This window comes from Tursiops truncatus, chromosome 2 (assembly GCF_011762595.2).
Source record: "Tursiops truncatus isolate mTurTru1 chromosome 2, mTurTru1.mat.Y, whole genome shotgun sequence".
In the NCBI taxonomy this organism is placed as follows: domain Eukaryota; kingdom Metazoa; phylum Chordata; class Mammalia; order Artiodactyla; family Delphinidae; genus Tursiops; species Tursiops truncatus.
The window spans coordinates 157204816-157225050 of record NC_047035.1 but is presented as its reverse complement, the minus strand read 5'-3'; the positions used below and the strand labels follow the sequence as shown (position 1 = coordinate 157225050).

At 41.0% G+C, this 20235-nt stretch overlaps 1 protein-coding gene and 1 long non-coding RNA gene across 6 annotated transcripts in view; one reads left to right on the top strand and one right to left on the bottom strand.

The window, feature by feature from the left end:
- CCDC3 (coiled-coil domain containing 3) overlaps window positions 1-2057 on the top strand; it is a 101623-nt gene extending 99566 nt beyond the window's left edge. Inside the window, exon 3 of the mRNA XM_019933275.3 lies at window positions 157-2057. Within this exon, the coding sequence (XP_019788834.1) occupies window positions 157-432 (276 nt within the window). The 3' untranslated portion in view covers window positions 433-2057. The remainder of the gene's footprint in view (window positions 1-156) is intronic.
- Window positions 1-20235, bottom strand: part of LOC117311161 (uncharacterized) — a 72978-nt gene that overhangs the window by 8718 nt on the left and 44025 nt on the right. For 4 of the 5 annotated variants that reach the window (XR_012330382.1, XR_004525370.2, XR_012330384.1 and 1 more), the window contains 2 exons: window positions 3300-3449; window positions 130-2946 (listed from right to left, as the gene is read on the bottom strand). This is a non-coding gene — a long non-coding RNA (uncharacterized lncRNA). The remainder of the gene's footprint in view (window positions 1-129; window positions 2947-3299; window positions 3450-20235) is intronic. The other variant, XR_012330381.1, reaches the window with a different exon arrangement.

Here is a 20235-nt window from a genome sequence, read left to right as displayed (position 1 = left end):
CAGGGTGAAAACAAGAAGGGGCATGAGGACTGTCCTTATCCCGGGTTGGGGCCATTGGTGACATCGGGGTCTGTGTTGCCGGGCTGGCAGCACCAGGAAGCTTACCTGGGGAGGTTTTCTGAAACTCACCTGCGTCTCCTGGTGTTTCCTCCCCAGCTTATGTGTTCCTCGGTGCAGAAGGCCCTGTTTGAGGAGGAGGACCACGTCAAGAAGCTGCAGCAGAAGGTGGCCACCCTAGAGAAGCGGAACAAGCAGCTGCGGGACCGGGTGAAGAAGGTCAAGCGGTCCCTGCGGCAGGCGCGGAAGAATGGCCGCCACCTGGAGCTGCTGAACCAGAAGCTGAGCGAGAAGCTGGCGGCCGCGGCAGGCGCGCTCCCGCACATCAACGCGCTGGGCCGCGAGCCCGCGGGCGCCGCCTACCTGCGGGGGTAGCAGGGATGGAGCCTTGGCCTCACCTGGTACCCGCTGAGGCCTCTCACGGGGAGTGGAAAAGGACACTGGGTTTAGACATGCACATAGCTCAAGAACTCTTGTAGATGATGATATTTTTACTGTGCATTGGGTAGCGTCTAGTTGGTTTACAGGGCAAGTCTCCTATCTCCTTGGCTGCCGGCCTCCTGCCCTTCCCTTGTCCCAGACCCAGTGCTCTGATGCCAGCAGTGCCCTATGCTTGCCTGGGGCCTGTCCCTGGCTTCCAGGAGCAGCTTGGAAAAAGTGCACTTATTAGGGAAAGAACATTTTAGAATCTCTAGAGGTACAGAACTCAAGGGGTTCAGCCTCCATTTCCGAAGAAAGGGAGTGTGGTCCCAGCTCTCAGCAGCAGGACAACCGTTGGTTTGAAGGAATGATAGGTCGTGGAATCTTCTGGTGTCATTAAGACTTACAGAGCTCATCACAAGTCAGGGAGTGGAGCTAGAGGTGGCAGGTAATTAAGAAGAATTATACCTGATTTCCAACCTCAGCTATCCAGAGTTACAGAGGTTTCCCATGGGCCACTTTAAAGGGGAATTGCCTTTATGGTCCTGTCCTGTTTCATGAAAGCACATTTCTAAGTTGGAGGAGCTCGAACAGTATCTCAGCCCCTACTAAATTCTGACTTACTGTTTGCTCAGTGATTACTTCCAACTTCTCTGAATTCGAGGTGAGCTGACCCAATATGTTGTGAATTTCTGTTGTGCAAAGACACCTCCTTACCTACTGGGGTCTCGGGACCTTGCCTCGTTGCTCTGCTCCCAAAAGGGCTTGTTGAGGGCGTTCCGATCTTGGCTTCTTTATGCAAATGCTTTGCACCCACCTGGACTGTCCAGACAGACCCTGGGAGTAGTGTTTGCACATCAGCCCGCTTCTCACTGCATTAGATCCTCTGTACGATCGCTTCACCTTCTTTGGGAAGAAACCTCTAGAGAGATTATTGCAAGTAAAAGATATTCACAATACCTAACACCTGAGCCCTTCACTTAGCCACATGTGATCGCGTCCCAGCTGTGTGACTAAGAAGCGCCCATCCCTTGGTTAGCTTCTGATGATGGTTCTCCAAACCAACCAGTGTCCCTTCCCCGCTGTTTTAGGTAGAAGCTGCCCCTTTACCACCCCAGATACAGGAGGGCCCGACAATGCCGTCCTCTCCATTGGAAATGGCAGTTAGGGTCAGATTTCCATCCCCTGCCTTTAGAAAAACCATGTCCTTCTTGCTCTGGCAGCGCGCCTGGGGCATGAGCCTTGTGACACTTGGGTCTTGATGGTAGGCGATGGCCTCAGAGGAGAAGCCAACGCCCTGGACTGCACAGCATGGGGACTTTTGCTCAAGGGCTCTTTACCGCTAAGCTTCTGCCAGCACTGTATCAGCTGTAATCTTCATGGTCTGGTACAATAGAAGGCACGTCTTGTGGTTTATTCTTCCCAGGGACGTTTCATTGCAGCAGTTTTGCTGCCACCCAAGGGAATGACAAGCCTAACGGTGATTTACAGCCAGCGTTTGGGGAACTGTGGAAGCTGGATCTCTTCGGATGCATTATGTTCTGCCTTTTCAATAAACGTGAGCCAATAGTTCAGCCACAGCAGCAAAGCAATGCGTGTATCTTTGGGAGCAGGGGGCCTGCAGGATTTCCAGCTTTGGCCTGAAAAGGCCATTTAGATCCTCCGGGGGAAGCATCTGTGGGTCACACCTGAGGCATTTAGGAGATTGAGCTGAAGCCGCCTCTGCTTTCCCCGTTGGGATGAGGCTAACCCTGTCTCTCCCCGGGTTCCCATCTCTCAACACACCTGCAGACAAGCAGTGTTATCCTGACCTCACCTCACGAGGGACACGCAGCTTCATTAATCAATGTCTTCAAAAGTACATTAGGATCTGTGCCAACAGGAACTCCCAGGTCCCCATTATCTGCTACGTCGTCATCTTACGGCAGCCCTCGCCACCCGCTCGTCGTACTAGTAGGAGTTGTTCATGCAAGAAAAACCCAAGAATTGCTCAGAACTTGACACACATTGGCCGACCTGTCGTAGCACTCTCTCTGAGCTGTGGGCCATGGTTTGGTTCCACTCAGCGGTTCAAGGGGGCTAAGTGACTTTGCCAAAGTCACATAATAAGCAAGAGGCTGACAGAATCTAGCATCGTTAAACCAGGGTCCCCAGGAGTTACAAACTGGTGGCATGTGGGCCACACCTCACGTGGGGATGAGGTTTCTGTGTTTGAATGTCAACCTTCACTGGACTACGGTTCAGGCCGCTGTCTCTGCTACTATCGCACCCACCCCCGTTTGGGTTTTTTTGGGTTTTTTTGTTTCTTTTTTAACACACATCACGCATTTGTGGTACCTGCCTGGCAGCAGAAGTTAACAGGGATTCCCGCTTCTGTGGTGCAAATCCTCACCTTCCTTTGGGGAGAGAGAACGCAAAATCCAATCACAACGACTGTGGATCAGCTGTTGGCTCAGCAACGTCCACATTCTATGATCGTTAAAAAAAGAACAAAACTAAGTACACAGAATGCTTTAGGCTCTCGCATACACATCCCACTTAATATTCCTAACAATTTCATAATAGTGATTCTGATCGCCATTTTCCAAGAGGAATCGGGCTTCAAGAGATTAACCTGCCCCGTGTACACAACTAGGACAGGTGGCCAGTCAGACCTCCAACCCTATCTTCTTTTCTCTTAGCACGAGCTCACCTGTAGAATGGGGACAATCACTCCTACTGTAAAGGCTGTGAGGAGGCGCTTAGCATGATACCTGACACCCCACACGTACTCAATAATATTACTCACAATAATCATCTACATTATAGTGATAAATACTCACCGGAAAGGCCCAATGCATGTCAGAAATAAGAGTGTCTGGTGGGATTCCATGTCATTTTCCCGTCCAATTGCCATCCAATACTCCAGCTCCTTCCATTTTCCTTAGTTCTGAACTACCTCCTTTTCTTTCACATTCAGTAGTGGGTTGTTCCTGCAAATTTACCAAGAAAATATAGTCCATCAGAAATGTGTTTGCTCACCTTCTCAGGGTCGAATTAAAAAATGCACAGCCTAGGGCTTCCCGGGTGGCGCAGTGGTTGAGAGTCCACCTGCCGATGCAGGGGACACGGGTTCGTGCCCCGGTCCGGGAAGATCCCACATGCCGCGGAGCGGCTGGGCCCATGAGCCATGGCCGCTGAGCCTGCGTGTCTGGAGCCTGTGCTCTGCAACGAGAGAGGCCACAACAGTGAGAGGCCCGCGTACCGCAAAAAAAAAAAAAAAAGCTAAAGGTTGAGCATTGCGTTTTACTCGGTGGACATACTGAGGACTTCAGCCCGGGAGGTGCCTCTCAGGTCGCTCTGAAGAGGTGAGCGAGGAGACAGGGTACGCGGGAGCTTTTGCAGAAACAAAGCAAAACACAACCAGATAAAACACTGAAAGATGGCGGTCAATTAAAGAAAAAAAAAAGACATTGCAAGTTAACGAATTTTCTACATATGGGAAGATGCGAGAGTCTGGGCTTCTTGAAGTCATTCCTTTGATATGCACCTTAACTAGCTAGGGCCAGTGTCCTGTTTTTCTCCATCCTGAATCCCCTCAGGGTGCACAGTCAGCGCGCTGCAGTGGCTGCTAGCTTGATGGCCGCAACATCCTTTGTTTACTGATATGGCAGAGGACATTCTTCATCCATACTAGCTTGTCACTCACACTGTCTAGTTTGCCCCCCTTCTCTCCTCCCTTCCAACTCAAAGGAAGGCTTATCTCTCTGGGCCACATCCAGGGTCAAACCCCTGCCCTGTTATCCTGAGTTCATATCGCTCCTCTCAAAACCTGGCTCCACCAATGTTCCCTCTTTTATCATAAATCTTTTCTTCGTTGGGGAATCCTGCCCTTATCCTCCAGCCATGCTCAGATTTATCCATCCCAGGAAAAAACAAAACAGTTTAGAAAGTATTGAAGCTGTGTTTAAAGATGGTGACACAGAAGGCTCCTGGACGCCCCCTCCTCCAATGGACACACCTAGTGAACAGCTACACAAAGAGCAACTCCCTCTGAAAGAAACTCAAACTGGCTAAGGACCTCTTATACAATGAGGGACCAAGAAAACACCTACGTCTTTCCTATGTATGAGTAGGAAAGGCTGAGACATGCTGTTGCCATAAACCCCAGCCCTGGCACAGACTGTACAGTTTGTGGAAGGAAATCCCCGAATGCTAGCTTCTCCTTGAGGGGTGAAGGGTTTGGACCCCACATCTACATCCCCCAGGTTTTAAGACTCCTACCCGAGGGGTGGGCCTCCAAACACCTAGCTCTGAAAGCCAATGGGGTTTGCGTCCATGAGATCCACAGACTATAGCAAAAGAAGAAGCAGTTGTTAAAGGGCACAAGCACTCACTTCAGCCATCACCTCGGGGTCAGTGCAGAGGGAGCAGGGAAAAAACGCTCACCTCCCAGTCTTTCCCTGAATGGGGTCTACTTGGATACTTTAAAAGCTGCTGCCTGGGGGTCAGGCTTCTAATTGAGCCCATATCTAGGGGCTGACTGCCATCCTCCCCAAAGACCAGGGAAGCCAGTGGACACCACCCCTGTCCTCTCTCTCTGACCTGCTCCAAGTTGCCAGAATGTCCCTGAAAGAAACTTGTACACAAGTCTGCACCCCAGCCTTTGTGGCTGCTGGTAGCTGATGGGTCCCCAGATCACCTGGCTCTGACAGTCACCAGTGCTTCCATTTACAAGTCCCACAGGACTACAGAAAACAGAGGCAGTTTTAAACTGGCCATCGCCCCAGGGATCAGCATAGAAGGAGCAAACAGAAATGCCCAGTCTCCCAGTCTTTCCCTGAAAGGGGTCTCTTTGCATACTTCAAAAGCTTCCGCCTGAGGGTCAGCCTTCTATTGTACTATGCACCTAGGGCCTGATTCCCTGATCCTCTCCGAAGACCAGGGAAGCCCGAAGACACCTCTTCCTCCCTCTTTTTCTAGCCTGCTCCAGGTTGCTAGTTATCTCCCTGGAAGGAACTTGTATACATATCTGTGCCCCAGCTTTTGTGGCTGCCACCTCAGAGGCAGGCACCCAAATTGCTTGGTTCTGATAGCAAACAGGACTTACATTCATGTAGCAAACAAAGAAGTTCTTAAAAGGCTCAAGAGCACACCCTGGCCACAAAGCTATATACCTGGGCCCAGTGCAGAGGGAGTAGGCAAAAACACCCAGCTCCCATTTCTTTCTGGAAGATGCCTATCTACATACTTTCCCAGCTGCTGCCTGAGGGCCCAGCTACCAACCAGCCTTCACGTAGGTGCTGTGATCATTTCCTTTGGAACCCTGTCAAGTTGGCACACCTTCAACTACTGGGAGGTACTAGGAACAAAAAACGTGGCTTGGACAATCACAAAGGTTACAGGAGCATGAGCCAGCCCGATAGATAAGGTTCATCTCCTACACAAGACCACTCTAGCAAGACTGGGAGAGGAGACTGCTTTATCTAATGTGCAAAAACAAACACAGAGTCATGGAAAATGAAGAAACAGAAGAATATATTCCAAACTAGAGACCAAGACAAAACTCCAGACACAGATCTTAATAAAACAGAGGTTAGTAAGTTATCTAACAGACTTCAACTAACAGACATAAAGATGCTCAGTGTGGTCAGAAGCATCTTTGCTCCATCATCATTTGCATGAACAAAGTGAGAATTTCAACAAAGAGATAGAAAATATTAAAGAGTACCCATCAGATCACAAGGCTGAAGAGTATAAGTGAACTGAAAAATTCAATAGAGGGTTTCAACAGCAGACTAGATCAATCATAAAGATCCATAAACTTGAGATAAGGCAGTAGAATTCATCTAATCACAGGAGCAAAAGACAAAAGATTGAAGAGAACTTAAGGGATTTATGGGACACTATCAAACAGACCAATATACACATTTATAGGGGTGCCAGAAGAAGAGAAGGAGAAAGGGCAGAAAGCTAATTCAAAGAAATAATGGCTGAAACTTCCCTAACCTGGAGGAAGAAACAGGCATCGAGATCCAGGAAGCCCAGATTTTCAAAAAGGATGAATACAAAGAGACTCACGCTGAGACACATTATAATTAAACTATCAAAAGATAAAGACAAGGAGAATCTTAAAAGCAGCAAGAGAAAAACAACTTGTTATATACAAGAGAACACACACAAAATTATCAGATTATTTTAGCAGAAACTTTGCAGGCCAGAAGGGACTGGGATATGTATTCAAACTCCTGAAAGAAAAAAATCTACCAACCAAGAATAACCTACCCAGCAAAGTTGTCCTTCAGATTTGAAGGAGAACATATTATATATACAAAACCCTAAAGACTCCACCAGAAAAAGCTCTTAGAACTAATAAACACATTTAGTAAAGTTGCAGAATGCAAAATCTATATACACAACATCAGAATTGAAGGAGAGAGAGTTTTCCAGACAGGCAAAAACTGAAGGAGTTCAGCACCAGTAGACTAACCCTACAAGAACTGTTAAAAAGACTTCTTTAAGCTGGAATAAAAGGGCACTAATTAGTAACAGGAAACATATGTAAAAGTATAAATCTTGCTGATAAAGGTAAACATGTAGTCAAATTCAGAATAATCTAATGCAATGGTGGTGGGTTAATCACTTATATAACTAATATAAAGGTTAAAAGGCAAAATAGTAAAAATAGCTATAACTACAATAATTTGTTAATGGATACTAAAGATAAAAAGATGCAAATGTGACATCAAAATCATAAAATGTGCTGGGAGGGGACAGTAAAAATGTAGAGTTTTAGAATCATTCAAACTTAAGTTGTCATCAGCTTAAAATAAACTGTTATAACTCTTAGATGTTTTATGTAAGCCTCATGGTAATCACAAAGCAAAACCCTACAGAAAACACACAAAAGATAAAGAAATCTAAGCATACCACTCAGAAAAACCATCAAATCACAAGGGAAAAGAACAAGAAAAGAAAGGAACAGAGGAATTACAAAACATCCAGAAAACAATTAACAAAATTACAATAAGTCCATATCTATTAATAACTACATTAAATGTAAGTGAACTACGTTCTCCAACAAAAAGATATACAGTGGCTGGATGGATTAAAAAACAAAAAACAAACAAACATAGCTTTTCCAAGGATGCAACTTTTGAGAGAGTAAGGCAGGGTTGAGACCATCGGCACTGAATATGCGACTGAAACCGGCCTCTATATAAACTTTTAAGATTCTGGTGGGCAGGTGCAGAGAACTACTCATCTTAACAGCTGCAGGAGACAAGTCTCTTATGTTCACAGGCCAGGAACATGCAAGAATCAAGAGCAAATGTATTTCCACCTGTGTGGCTGACAGGGTCTTGATGCTCTGGCCTGGTGTCAGGCCTGAGCCACTGAGGTGGGAGAGGCAAGGTTAGGACACTGGACCACCAGAAACCTCCCGGCCCCATGTAATATAAATCAGCGAGAGCTCCCCCAGAGATCTCCGTCTCAATGCTAACACCCAGCTCCACCCAACAGCCAGCAAGCTCCAGTGCTGGACATCGCAGGCCAAACAACTAGTAAGACAGAAACACAACCCCACCCATTAGCAAAGAGACTGCCCAAAATCATATTAAGTTCACAAACACCTCAAAACACACCATCGGACGTGGCCCTGCCCACCAGAGAGACAAGATTCAGCCCCACCAACCAGAACATGGGCACCAGTCCCCTCAACCACTAAGCCTACACAAGCCACTGAACCAACCTCATCCACTGGGGACAGATACCTAAAACAAAAGGAACTATGAACCTGCAGCCTGTAAAAAGGAGACCCCAAACACAGTAAGTTAAACAAAATGAGAAGACAGAGAAATATGCAGCAGATGAAGGAGTAAGGTAAAAACCCACCAGACCAAACAAATGAAGATGAAATAGGCAGTCAACCTGAAAAAGAATTCAGAGTAATGATAGTAAAGATGATCCAAAATTTTGGAAACAGAATGGAGAAAATACAAGAAACATTTAACAAGGGCCTAGAAGAACTAAAGAGCAAACAAACAATGATGAACAACACAATAAATGAAATGAAAAATTCTCTAGAAGGAATCAACAGCAGAATAACTGAGGCAGAAGAACGGAGAAGTGACCTGGAAGATAAAATAGTGGGAATAAATACCACAGAGCAGAATAAAGAAAAAAAGAATGAAAAGAATTGAGGACAGTCTCAGAGACTTCTGGGACAACATTAAACACACCAACATTCGAATTTTAGGGGTCTCAGAAGAAGAGAAAAAGAAAGCGTCTGAGAAAATATTTGAGGAAATTACAGTCAAAAACTTCCCTAACATGGGCAAGGAAATAGTCAAGTCCAGGAAGCAGAGAGTCCCATACAGGATAAATATAAGGAGAAACACGCCAAGACATATTATTCAAACTATCAAATATTAAATACAAAGAAAAAATATTAAAAGCAGCAAGGGAAAAGCAACAAATAACATACAAGGGAACCCCCATAACATTAACAGCTGATCTTTCAGCAGAAACTCTGCAAGCCAGAAGCAAGTGGCACAATATATTTAAAGTGATGAAAGGGAAAAACCTACAACCAAGATTACTCTACCCAGCAAGGATCTCATTCAGATTTGACAGAGAAATTAAAATGTTTACAGACAAGCAAAAGTTAAGAGAATTCAGCAACCATAAACTAGCTTTACAACAAATGCTAAAGAAACTTCTCTAGGCAGGAAACACAAGAGAAGGAAAAGACCTACAAAAACAAACCCAAAACTATTAAGAAAATGGTAATAGGAACTTACATATCGATAATTACCTTAAATGTAAATGGAATAAATGATCCAACCAAAGACACAGATTGGCTGAATAGATACAAAAACAAGACCTGTATATATGCTGTCTACAAGAGACCCAGTTCAGATCTAGGGACACATACAGACTGAAAGTGAGGGGATGGAAAAAGATATTCCATGAAAATGGAAATCAAAAGTTGGAGTAGCAATTCTCATGTCAGACAAAATAGACTTTAAAATAAAGACTACTACAAGAGACAAAGAAGGACACTACATAATGATCAAGGGATCAATCCAAGAAGATATAACACTTGTAAATATTTATGCACCCAACATAGGGGCACCTCAATACATAAGGCAAGTGCTAACAGCCATAAAAGGGGAAATCGACAGTAACACAATAATAATAGGGGACTTTAACACCCCACTTTCACCAATGGATAGATTATCCAAACAGAAAATAAATAAGGAAACACAAGCACACACACACACACATACACTACCACAAGCAAATTAAATAAATCATTCACTCAACATTCAAAGTATAGAAGACAGAAATTTAAAACAACCTTTGGTGCTACAGAGAAAGTACCATAAGGGAATGAAAAGCAAAGTTTACCCTTTTACCTGTTGCACAAGGATTTAACTAGTAAACATTTAACAAAGAGAAATTAAGTTAAATACCCAGAAACCAACGAGCTACTTATGAACAATTTATTAGAACAAGCTCATCAATGTAGCAAAATGGTGAGAAGATTTATAAGTAGAGATGACAAGCTTAATGAGCCTGGTGAGAGCTGGTTGTCCAAGAAAAGAATCTTAGTTCAACTTTAAAAAATTACCCCAAATTATAAATTTTACGGTATTTTTACAGAGGTACAGGTTTATAGAAATGGGCACAACCTTATCTAGAGAGTAAAAATAAACAATACAATAGTTGGCTTAAAATCATCCACCAATTAAAAAGTGTTCAAACTCAACAACTTTATCTTAATATCAACAATAAACAAATCAACCCCTAGTTTTACACTGAAATAATCTATTAACCAATAGAAGCAATAATGTTAACATGAATAACAAGAACCATTTCTCCTCGCATAAGGTTACATCAGTTACTGATCGCTAACAGCAAATAAACACAATTCAACATTGAATTATTTATTAAGTACACTGTTAACCTAACACAGGCATGCACTCAAGGAAAGATTTTAAAAAGTAAAAGGAACTCAGCAAACACAAACCTTGCCTGTTTACCAAAAACATCACCTCTAGCATAACTAGTATTAGAGGCACACTGCCTGCTCAGTGACAACTGTTAAACTACCGCAGTATCCTGACCATGCAAGGGTAGCATAACCATCTGTTCTCTAAATAAGGACTTGTATGAATGGCCACACAAGGGTTTCACTATCTCTTACTTTCAATCAGTGAAACTGACCTTCCCACGAAGAGGCAGGAATAACAAAATACGATAGGAAGGCCTTCTGGAGCTTTATTAACCCCCAAAAACTAACAAACCCCCAACAGATAACAAAATTTTCACATGGGTTGACAATTTTTTTTTAATAAACAGTTTTTTTCTATTTTTTTATACAGCAAGTTATTAGTCATCAATTTTATACACATCAGTGTATACATATCAATCCCAATTGCCCAATTCATCACACACACACCATCCCCCGCCGCTTTCCCCTCTTGGTATCCATATGTTTGTTCTCTACATGTGTCTCAATTTCTGCCCTGCAAACCGGTTCGTCTGTACCATTTTTCTAGGTTCCACATATATGCGATAATATCTGATATTTTTTTCTCTTTCTAACTTACTTAACTCTGTATGACAGTCTCTAGATCCATCCATGTCTCAACAAATGACCCAATTTCGTTCCTTTTTATGGCTGAGTAATATTCCATTGTATATATGTACCACATCTTCCTTATCCATTTGTCTGTCGATGGGCATTTACATTGCTTCCATGATCTGGCTATTGTAAATAGTGCTGCAATGAACATTGGGGTGCATGCGTCTTCTTGAATTGTTGTTTTCTCTGGGTATATGCCCAGTAGTGGGATTGCTGGATCATATGGTAATTCTATTTTTAGTTTTTTAAGGAACCTCCATACTGTTCACCATAGTGGCTGTATCAGTTTACATTCCCACCAACAGTGCAAGTGAGTTGCACTTTTCTCCCTTTTCTCCTCACCCACTCCAGCATTTGTTGTTTGTAGATTTTCTGATGATGCCCATTCTAACTGGTGTGAGGTGATACCTCATTGTAGTTTTGACTTGCATTTCTCTAATAATTAGTGATGTTGAGCAGCTTTTCATGTGCTTCTTGGCCATCTGTATGTCTTCTTTGGAGAAATGTCAATTTAGGTCTTCTGCCCATCTTTGGATTGGGTTGTTTGTTTTTTTAATATTGAGCTGCATGAGCTGTTTATATATTTTGGAGATTAATCCTTTGTCCATTGATTTGTTTGCAAATATTTTCTCCCATTCTGAGGGTTGTCTTTTCGTCTTGTTTGTAGTTTCCTTTGCTATGCAAAAGCTTTTAAGTTTCATTAGGTCCCATTTGTTTATTTTTGTTTTTATTTCCATGACTCTAGGAGGTGGATCAAAAAAGATCATGCTGTGATTTATGTCAAAGAGTGTTCTTCCTTTGTGTTCCTCTAAGAGTTTTATAGTGTCCAGTCTTACATTTAGATCTCTAATCCAGTTTGAGTTTATTTTTTTGTATGGTGTTAGGGAGTGTTCTAATTTCATTCTTTTACATGTAACTGTCCAGTTTCCCCAGCACCACTTATTGAAGGGACTGTCTTTTCTCCATTGTATATCCTTGCCTCCTTTACCATAGATTAGTTGACCATAGGTGCGGGGGTTTACCTCTGGGCTTTCTATCTTGTTCCACTGATCTATGTTTCTGTTTTTTTTGCGGTACGCGGGCCTCTCACTGCTGTGGCCTCTCCCATTGTGGAGCACAGGCTCCGGACGCGCAGGCTCAGCAGCCATGGCTCACGGGCCCAGCTGCTCCGCGGCATGTGGAATCTTCGCGAACCGGGGCATGACCCTGTGTCCCCTGCATCGGCAGGCGGACTCTCAACCACTGCGCCACCAGGGAAGCCCTAAGTTTCTGTTTTTGTGCCAGTACCATATTGTCTTGATTACTGTAGCTTTGTAGTATAGTCTGAAGTCAGGGAGTCTGATTTCCTCCAGCTCCATTTTTTCCCCTCAAGACTGCTTTGGCTATTCGGGGTCTTTTGTGTCTCCATACAAATTTTAAGATTTTTTGTTCTAGTTCCGTAAAAATTGCAATTGGTAATTTGATACGGATTGCATTGAATCTGTTGATTGCTTTCGGTAGTACACTCATTTTCACAATATTGATTCCTCAAATTCAAGAACATGGTATATCTCTCCATCTGTTGGTATCATGTTTAATTTCTTTCATCAGTGACTTATAGTTTTCTGTATACAGGTCTTTTGTCTCCCTAGGTAGGTTTATTCCTAGGTATTTTATTCTTTTTGTTGCAGTGGTAAATGGGAGTGTTTCCTTAATATCCCTTTCAGATTTTTCATCATTAGTGTATAGGAATGCAAGAGATTTATGTGCATTAATTTTGTATCCTGCAACTTTACCAAATTCATTGTTGATTAGCTCTAGTAGTTTTCTGGTGGCATTTTTAGGATTCTCTATGTACAGTATCATGTCATCTGCAAACAGTGACAGTTTTACTACTTCTTTTTCAATTTGTATTCCTTTTATTTCTTTTTCTTCTCTGAATGCTGAGGCTAGGACTTCCAAAACTATGTTGAATAATAGCGGTGAGAGTGGACATCCTTGTCTCGTTCCTGATCTTAGAGGAAATGCTTTCATTTTTTTCACCATTGAGAATGATGTTTGCTGTGGGTTTGTCATATATGGCCTTTATTATGTTGAGGTAGGTTCCCTCTATGCCCACTTTCTGTAGAGTTTTTATCATAAATCGGTGTTGAATTTTGTCAAAAGCTTTTTCTGCATCTATTGAGATGATCATATGCTTTTTATTCTTCAATTTGTTAATATGGTGTATCACACTGATTGATTTGTGTATATTGAAGAATCCTTGCATCCCTGGGATAAATTCCACTTGACCATGGTGTATGACCCTTTTAATGTGTTGTTGGATTCTGTTTGCTAGTATTTTGTTGAGGATTTTTGCATCTATATTCATCAGTGATGTTGGTCTGTAATTTTCTCTTTTTGTAGTATCTTTGTCTGGTTTTCGTATCAGGGTGATGGTGGCCTCATAGAATGAGTTTGGGAGTGTTCCTTCCTCCACAATATTTTAGAAGAGTTTGAGAAGCATGGGTGTTAGCTCTTCTCTAAATGTTTGATAGAATTAACCTGTGAAGCCATCTGGTCCTGGACTTTTGTTTGCTGGAAGAATTTTAATCAGAGTTTTAATTTCATTACTTGTGACTGGTCTGTTGATATTTTCTATTTCTTCCTGGTTCAGTCTTGGAAGGTTATACCTTTCTAAGAACTTGTCCATTTCTTCCAGGTTGTCCATTTTATTGGCATAGAGTTGCTGGTAGTAGTCTCTTAGGATGCTTTGTATTTCTGCAGTGTCTGTTGTAACTTCTCCTTTTTCATTTCTAATTTTATTGACTTGAGTCCTCTCCCTCTTTTTCCTGATGATTCTGGCTAATAGTTTATCAGTTTTATCTTCTCAAAGAACCAGCTTTTAGTTTTACTGATCTTTGCTATTGTTTTCTTTGTTTCTATTTCATTTATTTCTGCTCTGATCTTTATGACTTCTTTCCTTCTGCTAACTTTGGGTTTTGTTTGTTCTTCTTTCTCTAGTTTCTTTAGGTGTAAGGTTAGATTATTTATTGGAGATTTTTCTTGTTTCTTGAGGTAGGGTTGTATAGTTATAAACTTCCCTCTTAGAACTGCTTTTGCTGCATCCCATAGGTTTTGCATTGTTGTGTTTTCATTGTCATTTGTCTCTAGGTATTTTTTAATTTCCTCCTTGATTTCTTCAGTGATCTCTTGGTTATTTAGTAACGTAGTATTAAGCCTACATGTGTTTGCGTTTTTTACGTTTTTTTCCCCTGTAATTCATTTCTAATCTCATAGCATTGTGGTCAGAAAAGACACTTGGTATGATTTCAATTTTCTTAAATTTACTGAGGCTTGATTTGTGATCCAAGATGTGATCTATCCTGGAGAATGTTCCATGCGCACCTGAGAAGAAAGTGTAATCTGCTGTTTTTGGATGGAGTGTCCTATAAATATCAATTAAATCTATCTGGTCTATTGTGTCATTTAAAGTTTCTGTTTCGTTAATTATTTTCATTTTGGATGATCTGTCCATTGGTGTAAGTGAGGTGTTAAAGTCCCCCACTATTACTGTGTTATGGTCGATTTCCTCTTTAATAGTTGTCAGCAGTTGCCTTATGTATTGAGGTGCTCCTATGTTGGGTGCATATATATTTGTAATTGTTATATCTTCTTCTTGGATTGATCCCTTGATCATTATGTAGTATCCTTCCTTGTCTCTTGTAACATTCTTTATTTTAAAGTCTATTTTATCTGAGTATTGCTACTACAGCTTTCTTTTGACTTCCATTTGCATGGAATATCTTTTTCCATTCCCTCACTTTCAGTCTGTATGTGTCCCTAGGTCTGAAGCGGGTCTCTTGTAGACAGCATATATATGGGTCTTGCTTTTTGTATCCATTCAGCAAGTTTGTGTCTTTTGGTTGGAGCATTTAACCCATTCATGTTTAAGGTAATTATCGATATGTATGTACCTATGACCATTTTCTTAATTATTTTGCGTTTGTTTTTGTAGGTGCTTTTCTTCTCTTGTGTTTCCCACTTAGAGAAGTTCCTTTAGCATTTGTTGTAGAGCTGGTTTGGTGGTGCTGAATTCTCTTAGCTTTTGCTTGTCTGTAAAGCTTTTGACTTCTCCATCGAATCTGAATGAGATCCTTGCCGGGTGGAGTAATCTTGGTTGTAGGTTCTTCCCTTTCATCACTTTAAGTATATCATGCTACTCCCTTCTGGCATGTAGAGTTTCTGCTGAGAAATCAGTGTTAACCTTATGGGAGTTCCGTTGTATGTTATTTGTCATTTTTCCCTTGCTGCTTTCAATAATTTTTCTTTATCTTTAATTTTTGCCAATTTGATTACTATGTGTCTCAGTGTGTTTCTCCTTGGGTTTATCCTGTATGGGACTCACTGCGCGTCCTGGACTTGGGTGGCTATTTCCTTTCCCATGTTGGGGAAGTTTTCTACTATAATCTCTGAAAATATTTTCTCTGGTCCTTTCTGTCTCTCTTCTCCTTCTGGAACCCCTATAATGCAAATGGTATTGCGTTTAATGTTGTCCCAGAGGCCTCTTAGGCTGTCTTCATTTCTTTTCATCCTTTTTTCTTTATTCTGTTCTGCAGCAGTGAACTACACCATTCTGTCTTCCAGGTCACTTATCCATTCTTCTGCCTCAGTTATTCTGCTATTGATTCCTTCTCGTAGTTTTCATTTCAGGTATTGTATTGTTCATCTCCATTTGTTTGTTCCTTAATTCTTCTAGCTCTTTGTTAAACATTTCTTGCATCTTCTCGATCTTTGTCTCCATTGTTTTTCCGAGGTCCTGGATCATCTTCACTATCATTATTCTGAATTCTTTTTCTGGATGGCTGCCTATCTCCACTTCATTTAGTTGTTTTTCTGGGGTTTCACCTTGTTCCTTCATCTGGTACATAGCCCTCTGCATTTTCATCTTGTCTTTCTGTGAATGTGGTTTTTGTTCCACAGGCTGCAGGATCATAGTTCTTCTTGTTTCTCCTGTCTTCCCTCTGGTGGATGAGGCTATCTAACTGGGTTGACAATTTTGGTTGGGGTGACCTTGGAGAACAAAAAAGTCTCTGAGTGATTAAAGTCTAGACATACTAGTCAAAATATATGATCACTTATTGTTCCAAAAATTGACCAACAGACCAAGTCACCCTAGGTATAACAGTGCAAACCTATTCTAGAGTTCATATCGATGATGTATTTGTTGTAAAAGGTTTACCATCTCGATGTTGGATGAAGACACCCCAATGGTGTAACCACTATTAAAGGTTCATTTGTTCAATGATTAAAGTCCTACGTGATCTGATCTCGGACTCGAATAATACAGGTTGGTTTCTATTATATATTTCTCCCAGGATGAAAAGATAAATGAGGCTCACTTTATAAAATCATCTTAAAACCAATTAATGATATAATCTTAAGTTAATTAATATATACAAATCTTACACAAGAACAGGGTTTGTTAGAGTGGCAGAGCCCGATAATTGCATAAAACTTAAACCTTTATAACCAGAGTTTCAAATCCTCTCCCTAACAAAATGTTTATAATTAACACCTTAATATTCATTATCCCTATTCTTCTAGCTGTGGCATTCCTCACATTAATTGAATGAAAAGTTCTAGGCTACATGCAACTTTGAAAAGGACCAAATATCACTGGACCATATGACCTATTACAACCTATTGCCATGCAGTCAAATTATTCATTAAAGAACCATTACAACGAGCTACATCTTCCATTTCCGTATTTATCATAGCACCCATTCTAGTCCTAACTTTAGACCTAACCATACGAATCCCTCTACCTTACCCCCTCATTAATATCAACTTAAAGAGTATTATTTATACTAGCTGCGTCAAGCCTAGCTGTCTATACTATCCTCTGATCCAGATGAGCTTCCAATTCAAAATATGCACTAATCAGAGCTCTATGAGTGGTAGCACAATCTCAGATGAACTAACACTAGCGATTACTCTTCTATCAGTCCTTTTATTGATAATAAATGGATCCTTTACTCTCTCAACCCTCATTTATGAAGAATCTTCCCATCAGGACCCCTAGCCATAATATGATTTATCTCTACTCTAGCAGAAACTAATCGAGCCCCCTTCGACCTAACAGAAGGAGAATCTGAACTCGGGCTTCAAAGTAGAATATGCAGGCCCATTCGCTATATTTTTCTTAGGAGAATATGCCAACATCATCATAATATTTTCAAAACAATCCTTTTTCTAGGAGCATTCCACAACCCCTCCACACCAGAAGGATATACAACCAACTTTATTATCAAAACACTATTATTAACAATTTCTTTCCTATGAATCCGAACGTCCTAGCCTTGATTCGAATACAATCAACTTATACTGTACATCTGCTTTGAAGAAATTTCCTACGGCTAACACTATCCCTAAGCATACGACACGTCTCACCACATATCATAACATCAAGCATAACCCCACAACATAAGAAATAGGTCTGATAAAACAGTTACTTTGATAGAATAAATAATAGAGGTTTCAACCCTCCTATTTCTAGAATCATGGGAATTGAACCTACCCTTAAGAATTCAAAATTGTTCATGCTACCGCATTACACTACATTCTATAGTAAGGTCAGCTAAATAAGCTACCTGGCCCATCCCCCGAAAATGTTGGTTTGGATCCTTCCCGTACTAATAAATCCTATCACCTTTATCATTATCTTAACAACCATCATCTCAGGAACCATAATTGTAATAACCAGCTCCCACTGATTGCTTATCTGAATCAGATTTGAAATATACCTACCATTATTCCATCATAATAAAAAAGTTTAATCCACAAGCCACAGAAGCATCCACTAAATACTTTCTGACACAAGTCACTACATCAATATTACTTATAATAGCTATTATCATTAATCTATTATATTCCAACCAATGAACTGTTACAGAAATCTTTAGCCCAATGGCATCAATAATCATAACAGTAGCCCTAATCATAAAACTAGGACTCTCTCCATTCCACTTCTGAGTACCTGAAGTCACACAAGGCATCTCATTAATAGCAGGCTTAATTTTATTAACTTGACAAAAACTTACACCCCATCAGTATTATATCAAATTTCACCTAAATTTAATACTATCTACATCTGTACTATAATATTAACCTAAATTTAATACTATCTACATCCATACTATCATTTATAATTGGGGGATACGGCAGCCTAAACAAAACCCAATTACGGAAAATCATAGCTTACACATCAATTGCCCATATAGGATGAAAAACAGTCATTATATGGTATAATCCAAGTATAACTATCCCAAACCTAATTTATATCATAATAACACTTACCATATTTATATTATTCATTTATAGCTCAGCCACCACCACACTATCACTATCACTATCACATACATGAAATAAAATACCCATTATTACGACCTTTATTCTCATCACGCTGCTGTGTATGTGTGTGTGTGTGTGTGTACATATACATATATATATATCAAACAGAGGTCTGCCTCGAGTCTCTACTTATGGGTTAGTAATGGTCCTTCAACTGATTCTAAGACCTGAGACAGTTCACAGGACCCCTTGATTAAAGGGGAGGGAGGGTGGTCAGAAACCCTGAAGAAAACTCTGTGGTAACATTACAGGATGCTATATATCTTCCTAGTTGTCTACAGGTGCTCACTAGTGCAAATGTGCACCAGAGAAAGGAAAATCCTGAAACCTTTATAGGACTGGATAGTGGCACTGAACTATCCCTGAGCTAACAGTCAAAGGGGATGCTTATGGTGGGGGGAGGTCCCATAGAAAATGGTGTTCTGGCCCAAATCCATGTCACAGTAAGTCTCATGGATCTGCGAACCCATTCTGCAATTATTCTCCCCAGCTCCCGAGTATGTAGTTGGAATAGATATTCTTGGTGTCTGACAGATGCCCACACTGGATCCCTGAACCATGCAGTTAAGGCTAGTATGGCAAGGAAGGTCAAGAGGAAACCTTGAAGTTTCTCCTCTTAAGTAATGCAAAAGGATATAAATAGTAAACAAAATAGAATCCATGAGAACAATATCTTACCAAATAGGGAATATCAAAAAAATAAATTATAAATAAATTATAAAAAGGAACCAAAGGGAAATGCTGGAATTGAAAAGCACAATAACTGAAATAAAAAATTCACTAGAGGGGCTCAACAGCAGATTTGAACAGACAGAATAAATAATAAGTGAACTTAAAATGGTTCAATTGAGATTATCCAGTCTGAGAAACAGAAATAAAAAGGAACGAAGAAAAATGAACAGAGTCTAAGAGGCCTGCAAGGCACCATGAAGCTTACACATAATGAGAATTCCAGAAGGAGAGGATTAAAAGGGCAGAACTTAAATCAGTGGTTGCCAGGGGCTGGGGTGAATGGGCAATGAGTTTCTTTTGGGGTTGTAAAAATGTTCCGGAATTAGATCGTGGTGTTGTTGGCACATTATGAATATACTAAAGAAACATTTAATTATACACCTTACAATGGTTAAAATAGTGAACTTTTCATTATATAAACTTTACTTCAATAAAAAGAAATCATCATCTCAGTTCCTCCTGTCTGCCCACACTCATTATATGCCCTCATGCTAAGCCACACTGGATCCAATTCACTCAGCGCCCAATCTCCTTGCTTATACTATTCCCATGCCTTCTGTCTTGGTCTCTCTTTGTCCCCTCTATCTCAAAAAATCTTATTCAAGTTTCAAAATCTGCTCAAAGCCTGTCATGATTCTCATTCCCATAGCAACTATTGCAATTCTTCAAAATTTTATAGTGTGGAAGTGGGTAGCTATTGAGAAACCTTGGGTAAAGCAGTCTGATCTCAACTGGAAAGTTTTGGGAAGGATCATTTTTAAAAGGTTGGTAAAAAACACATGTAACATTTACCATCTCAGCCATTTTTAAGTGTACATTTCAGTAGTGTTCGTTATATGCACACTGCATAATAGCTAAGCAGCACTAAACCCTGATTTGTGAAGTCTTCCCCAACCCCCTATTTGGAATCAATCACTCCTCCCTCTGTGATCCTATAGCATTTGGGGCATACTCCCATTCTAGGGTTTGACCACATTTCTTTCTGGTTAGTTCTTGTTTCTGTCCCCCTCACTAATTTGTGAGCT